Source organism: Astatotilapia calliptera, chromosome 13 (genome assembly GCF_900246225.1).
Source record: "Astatotilapia calliptera chromosome 13, fAstCal1.2, whole genome shotgun sequence".
Taxonomy (NCBI): Eukaryota; Metazoa; Chordata; class Actinopteri; order Cichliformes; family Cichlidae; genus Astatotilapia; species Astatotilapia calliptera.
This window is the reverse complement of record NC_039314.1, coordinates 17,736,633-17,749,698: the sequence shown is the minus strand read 5'-3', so window position 1 is coordinate 17,749,698 and position 13,066 is coordinate 17,736,633. Positions and strand designations below refer to the sequence as shown.

The following is a 13,066-nucleotide window of genomic DNA, read 5'->3' as shown; positions in this document are numbered from 1 at the left end:
TTATGGCTGCAAAGTACTGAGAAAAAATATATAATTCAAAAACTAGTTTATTACACGGCTAAAATAAAATATGCTTTAATTAGATAATATATCAAAAGAATATTCTCGTTATGTATATCTTCTTATGTGATAATAGGCAGCAGTTGTAGTAGTTGTTTTATTCAGCAGCAAAATGCACTTCCCTTTGGAAAAAAAAATATATTACCTCTCGAGCACGACCATATTCAATGTGTCACAAATAAGTGATGGATGCTTGTATAAATTGAGCGTGAGTGATGAGTTTATGCATGGAAAAAGACAAATCATTCTCAGCTCTCATGCTGCACTTGCTCTCAACCAGTAACTTGAACAATGCACCGGTGCAACAAAGGAGCGGTTAACCGACAGTATCCGAATTCAATGTTCACAAAGCTCATGCTGAGCTCAACAATAACAACAAAAGGCGTTTTTCCTTTTAGTATCAATGACACCGCTGAATAGCAGCGCAATATGAGTGGAGATTTATGTGGTTAAATGACACTAAAAGGCTTGCTGATCATTGTTGACAGGTGGGATCAACTGAGAATTGAGTACAAAAAAAAAAAAGATGCATAGCATGCAGCATTAATGCATAACAGAAGACACATTGTCCCTGGCATGCTTATATATAATTCTTAAAATATAAAAACAAACTAAAAGATTAAAAAAAACAAAACCACAACTTATGTACTTTGTCACTGAGTGTTTATTACACATTCAGTTCCCCTTCACTGGAAAAGACAGTTCATTTTCACTGTCATATTCATATCAAAGTTGAATCACATCATATCAAAGTTAGAAATGACAGCAGCTCTCTCTCGCTCTGTGGCTGCTGAAGGACCACAGGACAGTTTTGGCTCGCTGCATCACATCATGAGTGTCAAAACTTATTGAAGGGGAGGGAATTACTTTTTGCTTGAATCTGCAAAATGGACAGAGCAGGAAAATAACGCTTACCTGCACATAATTTCATGAGTAAGAAGAACTCTGCACATTTCTGGATTCTTGTCTTGACCCTCATAAACTATGGCCTTTGAAACAAAATGAGATGGAAATAAAGTGAAAACACAGCCGTCGTTTTCAACACACACATCAAGAAAACTCTTGAACTGGCAAATAATTAGGCTACTGTTTAACAAAATAAATCAGGGCATGAACACACGTGATGTTAGAGCAACACAATATAACAGATGAGACCAAATACTGAATAGGAAATGTGGTTCAAATAATCCCAGCATTCCCCTGTGCTGTAAATTATACTGATTTCTATAAACATAAATGACTGTCTAAATTTAACTATTAAAAAATGCACAAATATCAACTGCTTCTACATTTTTGTGGCAGCAATAGTAAAAATTTATATAAAAATAAAAGTAGCAATCCATATATTTAATAATAATCATAAACTGTATTTTTTATTAATCTGGATAATATGTGGCACAGACAGACAGAGGAAGAGAGAGAGGGGGGGAGACAGAGGGATTTTCATAAGGAGAGATCCAATAGAAGTGTCATCAATATGCTTATAATCTGGGGATATTTGGGGGAAAGTGTTAATGGGCAATCTGTTGTTTATTTTGAGCCGCTAACAATGATCTTTCTGTGGATAAAAAGCGGTGTCTGGCGGTACGGTTGAGTAATTTTTGAGCATTGGCTGAAACAGATGGCGTGGAGCTATCAGTTCTGCCGCTCTTCTCTCCCTCCCTCGATCCCTCCCTCCTTCTACCATTTCTAAGGATAGACACTTTACTCCCTCGTACGCTGAACCGGCACCGAGTGTAAATGCAAAGCAAAGCAACAAATTATAAAGAAAATATTGCACATAATGCCAAAAAAATCTACATATATATATATATATATATATATATATATATATATATATATATATATATATATATATATATATATATATATATATATATATATATATATATATAATAAAAAAAAAACCTGATAGGTTGCATTTAATTTTTACGTTCTGTTTGCCTAGAATGAAATTTGTATTTTTTGCCCCTGACTCTCTTTATGCCAACAGGAAAGAATGACTTTGAAAAAGTGACATATCTGAACCAGGTCGCATCACTCTCTCTCGCTTCTAAAAGCTGTCCTACTTGACCTGCTGTGGGGTTTTTTTCCTCCCCTCTCTTCTTTTTTTCGGGGGAACCAGGCGATTATCTATATTGGTTTGATTTATGTGGCTATTTGCAGCTGTAGAAACAGAAATCCATAAATTGCTTGTTCTGCGTCATTGACTCGGATCATTCGCACAGGAATGTTGTCTGTGACCAGTGGTCCAGGCTTCACGGCTCTATTCAGGAGGCTGAGGCTCTAGCTAAATCCTCTGTTTAATAATAAAACACGATATGGAGAGACGAAAGCGTGGCGTCTAATTTTATTTTCCCTAATCATAATTAAGTTCGGTAATCTAAAAAAAAAACAAAAAAAATACTCATAAGCATTTTTGGGGGTTTATTTTTACGCTATGAAAGCCATTCACGTGTTTACACCTGAGCAGAATTTTTTAAATGTCTATTTTTATAAATATAACATTTAAAGCAATTTAAAAAAAAAAAAATGTTTAGACCGTCACCTCTGACTCTTTGCAGGAAAAGTCAAATCGGATCATATGGAGCAGAGGTAGTGTTTAAATTTTAATGCTGGACAAACTGAACCTACAAAAAAAAAGACTCAACTCTGGCGAAGAGAAATTGACTTTAGGGTCTTGCAATATGATATGGTCAAACGTAAACAGTCAAAATGGAAGCTGTCTCTTCTGATTCCATCTGTAATTTGATTTTTATTTTGTGCCACAACTGCATTTTGCAAGCAGATTTTTTTTCTTTTTTTTTTTTTTTAGAAAACCGAGAAGTGTGTCTATGTATCTCAGGGGTGACGATTTACACGCCATGTTAAGATTTTGTTTGGCTTTTTTTAAATGTTTTTTTCCTCCCCCACTTGTGAACCGTGGAGTTTGCACTGTGCGCAGAAACAAGTGTAACAGCAGCAGCTTACCTGCTTCGTCATGGAATCGATTAACCGTATGTAAAGATCCTGTTCTGTTCTGACGCCTGGGGAGAGAAAAAGAGGAGCACTTTTACATTTTTAAGGAATTGTGGGTAATGAATTTATGAAAATAAATAATAATAAAACCCTCAAAAAAAGAGACAAAAGAAAAAAAAACTTTTCATTAAAATCTAAGAGTTCAGATAGTGATTATAATTTTATAATATTATTATTATTATTATTATTATTATTACATGTGGTTTTACGCACACAGACAAACTCACTGATAGATTTTCACGTTTTTAAAAAATATTAAAGACAGTTTCACTCACCGTTACTGTACAATAACTGTAGTTTGTAATGTATCCCATTGTTAGTTTTTTCACTGGTTGGTTCCTGCAGAAAACAACAGTTTGTGAAAATCAGCAATCAGAAAAACAACTGCCCATCACCACCACATGTCTATGCGTTTAAAAATAAATTCAGAGTTTTGGTGCTAAAGAAGAGAAACGGCTTTAGATGCTAAAATGACCCTCTGTCATCAAGGAATTGAATTTTTCCTTTTTTCCTTTTTTTTCTTTTTAAAGAAAATCAATATTACACGTGACTTCCCCTTAGTAACCCATTGCCCATTTCTGAGTACATAATTTCGATACATGTGCTGATTATGTAGAGAGGTGCATGTATTCTAAAATACACCGCTTACTTTTTCTTTCTCCACAAAGTCCACAAAAGCTGTCCTTTCGATCTCCACGGGCTGACCCTGTCTGTCATACAGCGCCAGGACGAAATGGAAAAAATTGGATTTTCTGAGGTTGGAAGGGGGCTGCTTTTCATAATGTGCCCGTGCCAAGCCGACACCGCTGCGGGGAGAAAACAAGAGACCATCTCGGTTAAGCACCGGACACCGGGGATACTAGATGATGGAGAAGCTGATGGAAACATTGGAGATGCAGAAGCACGCTTGAGTACGGGGGAGATTTCTTGATTTGTCACAATAATGGGTAATCTGATGTAATGAAAGAAGGGAAAGCCGAAGGGGGGGCATTTATTGGGAGACCGTAATTGATACAGAGTATTCAGGGGATTGAGGGGTCGATATGATGAGGAGGGAATGCGTGAGAAAAATCAGATGCTTTTTGGCATGCGTACCTTTGGGCGGCTGTGTTTGCATCCACCACCCCAGCTGTGTGCATCCAGGAGCGGACCGAGTTCAGTCCACCCAGCGGTTCCTCCTTCATCGTCGTCCCACCCCGCGGTATAGTTTCCTGAATCCCAAACATTTAGGACAATTTGCGTGAAAAAGAGCCTCCTGCGAAATTAGGCAAATAAACGTCCAAGCGTGTTATCCTTCAGGGTTTTTTTTTTTCACGGGATAAGTAGCGAGAGCCGATTCAGACTTGCGAGGGAAAACCCGGTCCACAGGTCTTGCCTCCCTCTTCAGTCCGTCCGATGTGAACAATTCTCAAAGTGCTGTACTTAGTTAGAGCGGTATCCACAGACTGGAAAAGTGAATTGTTCAATAGACAAGATTTTTTTGTGTTGCTATTGTTCCTCTGTTTTTTTTTTCTTTTTCTTTTTTTTTTTTGTGCTATTCACAGAAAAATCGATGGCAGTTGTTTGTGTTTGTGGGTGATGCTGCTCTCAAAGTGCCCACATCCCTGAAGCACCGCATCCAAAACCTTCAGGACTTCTTGTTGAATAAAAAACCCACTCCTGAAAAGGTGCTGCTGCTTCTCCACAAGACAAACACAGGCAAAGGCTGATCACCAGTGGAGGTGTTCCTAGTACACAGGAGAGGTGGATAAGGGGCCCTTTCGCGTCGTGCAGGATGGATGGGAACATGCAAAACTAAGCCCTCTTTCCCCGAGGACTGAAATCTTTCCCGGGAGCCAAAACTCTAAACCCACGGGAGAGGCGCTGTCAGAATATGACGCTGAAGGGGCGTGGTTTTGACCATATATGGAGCTCTGACGGTTCCTGTCAGGCAGTGGCGCTCCACTGTACGGGTACAGCCCTATAGTGCAGCAGCTTGAGAACACTCATTCGCTCCACTTTTCCTCTTGCTTAGGCCCTATATGTGGTGAGTTTGATTTTTTTAATGATATGGAAAATTCAACCGGGTGTAACCATCACACATAATGAGGAGGAAAATAATAATAATAATAAAATAATCATAATAATAATACATAACAATTATTCGGAATTCAGTGCTTATTATTTTTAGCTGGCCTACCGATTGCAATTTCCGTGATTAGTTTTATTATAATGGATTAAAATTAATAGCATTTCATATATTTATTCGATTAAATTTGTTAACACCATTACAAATTGACTTGATGAGACTGTTTGTTCACTGACGTATCGAAAGCATCTCAGTGTCTGTGAGATTAAAGGCCATAAATCATATTTCAATAAGAGCAGATTATGTTTCTTCATAAAATTGATATATATTCTATTTCGTATTGTGATCGCGTGCTGTGGGTTATGTTATTGTAATTAAGGTGTAATTAACACAACGCGGAAATCATAAAATCACACATGATTATAAATATTTTAATTTACATTAACTTTTCATTGATCATTTTTTTTAACAACAGGTATTTGACTCATTTGTTTCGCTGGGGCAGTCGGGCAGGTTTTTTTTTTTATGTTTTAGTTTTTGCGCACAAAATCCAAAAAAGGGAGCAAAGTTTGGAAATCAGACGGAGTTTTTCAGCATCTTTGTTATTAATGTCAAAACAAATCAGTCACATCGCGGTGCCATTTACTGCAGATAAAGTCAGGTCTTTTGACCTCTTTTATAGATTAAAAATCAGAGTCGGTGTCTCATGACATTAAACAAACTTCGGGAAATCCATGGTTCTATGTCTTCCGCATTTAATGCACGCCATGTACCTAATAATCAGAAACATCTTAATCATTTTTAAAGAGCCAACTGCCTACATGTCCGACTCCGTCCGAGAGGGACAAGCAAGCAATTCGGTTCATTAGTGGTGAAAGGGGGGAGAGGATGAAGGAGAGAGGGGAGGGTGCGAGGAAGAGAGATGTGTGCTATATCCTGAGCAATCTATCTAGCTGGTGCAGAGGGTTAATAGCTGCTGCCAAAGATAAGTGAATTATAAGCTGTTGCTTTCACCTCTACACAATCTATTGCCAAATTGCCCAGTTACAAAACCAGGTTGTAGATTTTTTTTTAAACTTTTTATTTTTGTTTTTATTTTTTATTTTTTTTAGAGAACTCAAAGTTTAAATTTGTGGGGAGGGGAGGATATGAGAATGAAATCAAATGGGTGCTCTTTGTTAATTGTATTTTTCCCCCTTAGATGAAACAAATCGAGACGCGTGCTGCAAATGTTTTGTCTGTTCTACCGAGATTGCAAATATCTTTTTTGCACAGAACTCACTGTGCTTTTTGCACAGTTTCAAGTCGCTTATTAGAACTTAACCCCTGATTACACGCACCGAGGCGATTTAAATCTGATTATCAAATTAGGAGACTTTGAGACAAATCCTCTTAGATCTGATACTGTTGACTGGAGAGGGAAAATGGATCTCCACACCCGTCACGTAGGTAACGATGCTGTCCTGAAAGGGAGTTTTAAACCGTATTTGACAACAAATGCAGCTGCCCCGCTATTTCAGAAGATATTAAAGGAAAATGAATGCAAATCTGTGTGCAGGAGCCATCTGGACGTGGAGAGAGGGAGTCAGCTGCTCCACACACTGAGGCGCGGAGCCTGAATCCGTCTCAGCTCATTCTGTGGGATCATCTGCGTGGTGGGCTTACACCGTGGAAAATGCGCTCTCCATCATTAGGTGAAATGTTAGCATCAAAATAAAAGAAATGTTGATCCCCGTTTGTTTTAGTGGTTGCATGCATGAAAACTTTGCACGGGCGTGGAATTAGACCATCTCAGTCACATTTTCTTTTTATTACCCACCCCCTCCCCCACTCTCCTTAAGAGATTTTTTTTAAATCCACTTTTTTCAACAGCGTGCTAGAGGTAAGTGATGGGTGACAGAGAAGGGGAAACAATTGCAAACTATTTCATCTTGGCCGCATTAAGCCAGCCTGAATGCTCGTATAAATGACCGGCTGATAACACGGGGGCCCTGTTATCTCACTCTTTCTATTCAGTGATCACAATGAGTGAACCCCCAAAGATTTGGACCTGACCACTGATATAAAACCAAACTCCTCGGGACGCGTGGTTTCCACTCAAAAAAAAATGTTACAGGGTGACTTTAGAAGACCTCCCGTCTCGACGGGACGAGGGTGACGTCTTCTTTTTTGTGTGCGTGTGTCTATGTGTGTGTGTGTGAATTTACGGGGCGAGGCCCTCATGATCTCCTTAAATTTGCATGTAAATGGCGACATCAGCCTATACGCGTGCCAGGGGCCAGCGGGCCTCCCAGATGTCAAGGCAAAGTCAATCAGCCGGCCGCTGCCCAGCTGTCCATCGATGCACTTTATTGGGACAACACTTTCATTATGCTCACCTGCATTGTTTCCTAATGGATTGATTGGTAAAAAGCGAAGTGAAGGAAATTTTATTAGCACCCACCAAGCAAGTTTCCTCACGGCTTTATCGCAGAGGTTGTTTTAAAGTGATCTTTTTCCCCCTTCTCCTTCTTCTTCTTTTTTTCGATTAAATATTTATCAAGTACGCCCACAGTTAGGCATTATTCCAAATTCCATACGGAACAAATAGGCAATCAGCCCACTTACTGTTTACAGCTAACATCGCCTGTTCCGTTGTTTAGAGCTACAATATTTTGTGAAAATATTTGAAGTTGAAATTTAAGTTACACCGCGCAAAGAAAACTAATTTAGGGAGCTTCAGCCTACAGCCTTTGTTTAAAATTTCTGTCACTTGTAGCTGAATTAGAAAAGATTAACTCCAGCTGATGCTTGTGCGTTGACAATTTTCTCATGAGTAGGGAGGAAAAAAAATACACATCACTTATATCAGTTTCCCCCATCAGTTTTAATTAAATTACCAAATAGCTTGATTCCGCATCACATATATATATAAAAAAAAACCTTCAGTGCAAACTTTAGTTATTACAACTTATCGGCCTAATAAATGCACGCCTAAAATTCGATATCTCATATTAAAACATGGTTTTCACGATATTTTTTAATTATTGTAGTTAGAAAAAAAATCAAACGGCCAAGAGTGATGAGATCAATCATGAAGGCTGTTCGTGTCAAGTTGGAGCTAATAGACGGACAGCGCCCCTCGTTGGTTACACTTGAGATCATGGAGTCGATATGAGGCAGCTGTGTTGTTCAGTGACAAGATAGCAAAATCTCAAGTTTGGTTTATATGTAACTGCTTCCCCACTGCCCCACGAGCTACATTTTCTTTTTTCAAATTCAGGTACTATTTTAAAAAGCAACAGAATTATTTTTAAAATAATAAAAAAAAAAATTTTATTTTTCTTTGTCATCTCGCACACTAGAATAAGAAAAAATAACAGATATTTGAAGGGCTAAAAAAATTAAGGAAAGAACGTTTTTTATGTATTATTATTATTATTATTATTATTATTATTATTATTATTTCTGATGTGTTTATTGTGTGTCTGAAATAAACATTATTTGACAATGTGCTGGTGTGACCTCACGTTTCGTCACTAACTTCTGTCAGAGTGTTCATGTTAATTGTGTGCAGTGGTGAGTTCTGTCAAGGGCATTGCCCGTGCGCACAATTTGCATTTCCATTCTGCTGTGGAAATGATGAGAGAGTTTCTGCGCGGTTTAGAGCCTCGCGGCGCAGTCTGTGGGCGAATTACATTTAAAGAAGGCGAGAGAAATTAAATAAGAAACCGAGACCACTTCAGGGCTATTAACATCTAAAATATCCCCTGGAAATTTAGACCAAAACACACATGACCAAATACCCAGGATACCTTCGCTCTTAACACAGCCCTGGTCTTGATTGTGTCCATCACTGTTTTGTAGGCCTATCTAAAATTCTTTATTTAAAAAAAAAAAAGTTATCACGCCGCCTCACATTTCTCAGTGGCGATGATGGAAGTGAGGCAAATTTGATTATTCAGCTCTAAATCGGAACATATTAACTTAATATATAGGCGCCCTACTGCCAAACAGACTGTGACACTCAGAAAAATGGGTGCAAAAATCCGACTTTAAAGGTCAGTTTAAAAAAAAAAACCCTCATCAGTAAGTATGATGTGGGCACATGTTGCATCGGGGAAAGTGGCCTCCAAAAGAGGAGGCATCAGCTTTAACCTTGTTCCTTTTTTTTCTTATTTTTTTTAGAGCGCCTGTGCATGCATGACCAAAGAGGCAGCAGCCTTTCCCTCAGTACTCCAGAGACCTTTAATTTGCCTGTTGACCCCAGGATGGAGGTGTTGCCAACTCACAGTGATACTACCTCACCCACAAGAGACTAATAATTCTCAAGTTACTTACATCAAAATATATATTTTCAACATGTTGCATCAGTGCCTCTAATTCATTTTTCTCCTTTAGGGGCTGCCATTATAAAGGAGATACATATTTGATGGCAACTGGCAAGTCTACAAATGCATTTTGATTTTAGTCAGATTATTAATATCGGACTGTGTTACTATTAACAGAAATGTTAATTATGATGTCAAGACAGAGGGAGTCAAGGTGAAAGCTGCACAGCAATAGCTAAAAATAATCCATGCCAGCCAGAGTACAGTATGATCCTGCAGAGGAGTGTTACTGGCAAGGGACCTTTTTGCTGCAACAAAGAGGTGGAAAAGAGGAAGTAAATGAATTAGAGTACAAGCCAGATTTTGTCTTTGTTTCATCCACACTTGTCCTGTCCCTATTTTCCAACCTCTCCCTTTTCCTTGCTATTGGAAGTGCTGCAAATTGTATAATGCTGGTCTTTGTTCTACAGAGTCAAGCCACATGAATAGCCGTCCTGAGCACACACAAAAACACACTGACAAACTGATCATCTTAAAAAAGCAACGCCCTGGTGCTCACTTGGCCTACTTTCCACGGCAGCACTGGGACGTGGGAAGAGGAATAGAATTCAGGGGAGGATGTTCTTGCACTCTGGGAAACATTCAGTATAGCAAGTGTGATGCACATAAACATAGCCTTTGCATTGTCAACCTTAGACCGTATTTGCCCCAGATAACTAGTCCCCATGTGCTAGACTATTCTCTTTGACTTTGCAATTGAAATCCTGAGAAGATTATGCCAAAGCTAAAAGAGGCAAACTCTGGGGTGGGATTTCAATTGTCAATTCCTGTTGGATTTTATAGCATTATGACATATAGTACACCATCTGTTACGCTTCCCGTGACTAGGTCTACATCTGCACAAGTGGAGCTTATTGATGTGAACATCAGTACAACTAAGACCTGGTTTTTGAATGGACAGCAATTTTCAATCACCGATATTTTTCTCCTGAATCCCGTTTAACACAGATGTATGACTAAGTAGCGGGGTCTCTAGCTTACAAAACACCAGAGCAAATTAAAAAGGTGCAGGAAAGTAACCACTCCTAACTTTAGCTAAACAGACTTCCTGGAGCGCTAGATAATCTGGGGCTTCTATGTACACCGCCTAACCAAATGTCGACATCTGTGAGGGTGTGCATAAAGAAAAGCTCCTCAGAGAAACGGGGGATAATAATCTTAGTTCCCCTCACCTTCAGCTTGCCCATAGGGGTTTAAAAGGGAGATGAAGAAATCCTATGTAAACATGCCAAGTCAAATTTTCACTTGAAATGTGACATAAAGGCAAAGGGCAACCTTGGTGCATCGCTAATGTGCTTCCACGCATGAGTTTTCCAGTGCCCCTGGATGTAAACAATTGATGTATTCAGTCTGTGGTTTGAACACTGACTCACTGTGCACACTTAATATGTTTGAGCATCTTCTTAGCCATCACTGTACATTTAGTGCATAGGTGAAGAGCCCAAAAGAAGTCAACACAAAGCCTGTACACAATCAGAATCTCTGTACTCAATAGCTGCATGAAAGTGAGTTTTGCTCTCCTGAGAAACATACAAAGTTTGAGCATCTGTTCCATCATGTAGTCTTTGTTGAGAAATTAAATATTGAACTGATCTAGTGTACCATGAATGTTTCACTCACATAGTGATTAGACAGACTGGAGAGGCAAGACATCGCAGCACTTTACTCTCTACTTTCATATACTGTATTTGTTGGTCTTGCCTTTAAGTGTTTCACGCGCCAGATTGTGTTGTTGTTATGGAAAATGTTTTTTAATGTTGTGTCAATTATACTTAGCATGCATGTGTAACTCGACACAAAAGTAAATTCATATGCATGCTACGTATGTGCACAAACGCAATCATCCTCAGTCTGATAATTGCTGTATAGTGTAGTCCAGCTGAAGCAATATAATTGGAAAAAAGAGAAAAACATAAATTAGAGTTTTGGTTTTATGATTCAATTATGAACTTGGCAGCATCTGTTTTTTCATACTTTTATGTTATTGTGAATATGGAGAAAATACTGATTGGTTTTCTTGTCGCATCTCAGAATAAAGGGCGTCTCTTTTATAGTTTCTCATCCCTTACTCCAAATCAACAATTGTCTCTCGGGAGAGTCCCAAATGATGTTTCCTGACATAAACATTTTGGATTATAATGGGCAGACCAAGCCAACGTGCAAGCAGGAGAAGGAAACAGTATCATCACAGAGATCATAAAATGGTGTCGTGAGTAGTCTTTTGTCCAGGACCATAGGAGAGTTCTGTTGCTAAAGGGAAGGACAAAAGCAGAAGGCGCCACGGGTATAAGGTTCCCCTGAGCAACAATACTGAAAGTTTCAACTTGCAGCACATGGGTGTAACTTTAACTGGAATACTGTGGATCAAAGACTCACAAACAAAGTGGGTGGAAATGCTGAAGGAGTGTCTGTGCTCAAGTGAAGGACAGGTTCACTAGAGAGAAAGCGGGAGCGACAATTTCTGAAACACAGACCAGGCAATCAAGGCTAATTACTGAGCCCGTGTTTTGTGAACTCAAAGGGCAGCATGATTCAATTAACAAAACCGATGTGTATTATAATTCTGAAAAGCAAAATTACCTCTGTCGACAACACGCTTATCAGATATAAAACAAAAGCAAATTCAAATTAAACTGAACAGTTTTAAATGTGTTTCTGCTTCGTGCGCTTTAATAAGGAAGAGTGCACACAGTCGATTTTGTATTGCATCTCAAACATTCATTCCGCACTCTTGTCTTCACCTGTCAGCTTTTAGAGAGTGGGAGAATTATTCAGTTCTGCTTCTTTAAATAAAAAACACAGCCTTGAAATTTGTGAGGCTTAAGGCAATTCATCAGGTTAGATCAGTACAATGTGGATGTGTAACCTTTACACTGCACTGGAACCTGCACATACAAGTGTTATGAAAGGTCCCCGTGGCACTCTGCTCTTCTGACATGGATTTGAAGACTTGCCACTTTATTAGCTGCTAAGCCCCCACTACTTGTTCTATATAGTGGAGGCCTATGTTATGAGCTGGGATCTCATTGTCTAGCGTTATTAGAGGTAGAGTCTGCAGCGCTCTCTTGTCTCCCCTCGAGAGTAGCCTGACTATTTGAAAGGAAGCTACAAGTGCAATTTAACCCATCTTATTTACAATACGATCTCTTACAAGGACATCATCGCAGCAAGGATTCACATATAATACATCTCTACAATGTGCTTCTTTCCTGTTTTGATTGTTTCAGGAGAGTTGTTTGCCGCTCAATTGAGCCCTAAGAAGAAAAAAAATCTCTGAATGTGTCAAGTTAGAGCAGACACAAACTTTAGTCAACAACACTAGTCCGGTTTTGTATTTTTCAAAAATACTTCACATAAGATTTATGCACAACAACAAGTGTTTTCTGCTTAAAGGTCAAAAGAGTTAATAAATAAAAAAGAGTGGGTATGGGGTTCTTAATGATAGCATTAACATCGTGTCTGGGAAAACAAGCTGTTTGTGATCATCACTTTTGTCACCAACGCACACGCACACACACACCCTCCAAAATGGAAATGATCTGTTGGCACT

The 13,066-nt window shown here is 38.9% G+C and overlaps 1 protein-coding gene and 1 long non-coding RNA gene across 9 annotated transcripts in view; one reads left to right on the top strand and one right to left on the bottom strand.

Moving 5' to 3' along the window:
- LOC113035527 (transcription factor COE3) overlaps positions 1-4,860 on the bottom strand; it is a 65,932-nt gene extending 61,072 nt beyond the window's left edge. For 3 of the 8 annotated variants that reach the window (XM_026191150.1, XM_026191153.1, XM_026191152.1), the window contains exons 1-5: positions 4,174-4,858; positions 3,728-3,884; positions 3,354-3,417; positions 3,031-3,086; positions 976-1,049 (exon numbers count right to left, since the gene is read on the bottom strand). In XM_026191150.1, the coding sequence (XP_026046935.1) occupies positions 976-1,049; positions 3,031-3,086; positions 3,354-3,417; positions 3,728-3,884; positions 4,174-4,304 (482 nt within the window). In that variant the 5' untranslated portion in view covers positions 4,305-4,858. Of the gene's footprint in view, positions 1-975; positions 1,050-3,030; positions 3,087-3,353; positions 3,418-3,727; positions 3,885-4,173 lie in introns of all 8 variants that reach the window. The other 5 variants (XM_026191146.1, XM_026191147.1, XM_026191148.1 and 2 more) reach the window with 3 other exon arrangements.
- A 96-nt stretch (positions 4,861-4,956) lies between these two features.
- Positions 4,957-12,100, top strand: LOC113035528 (uncharacterized). Its single transcript, XR_003274355.1, has 3 exons — positions 4,957-5,104; positions 6,705-6,840; positions 9,314-12,100. It is a non-coding gene; the product is annotated as an uncharacterized LOC113035528 (long non-coding RNA).
- The last annotated feature ends 966 nt before the right edge of the window (positions 12,101-13,066 follow it).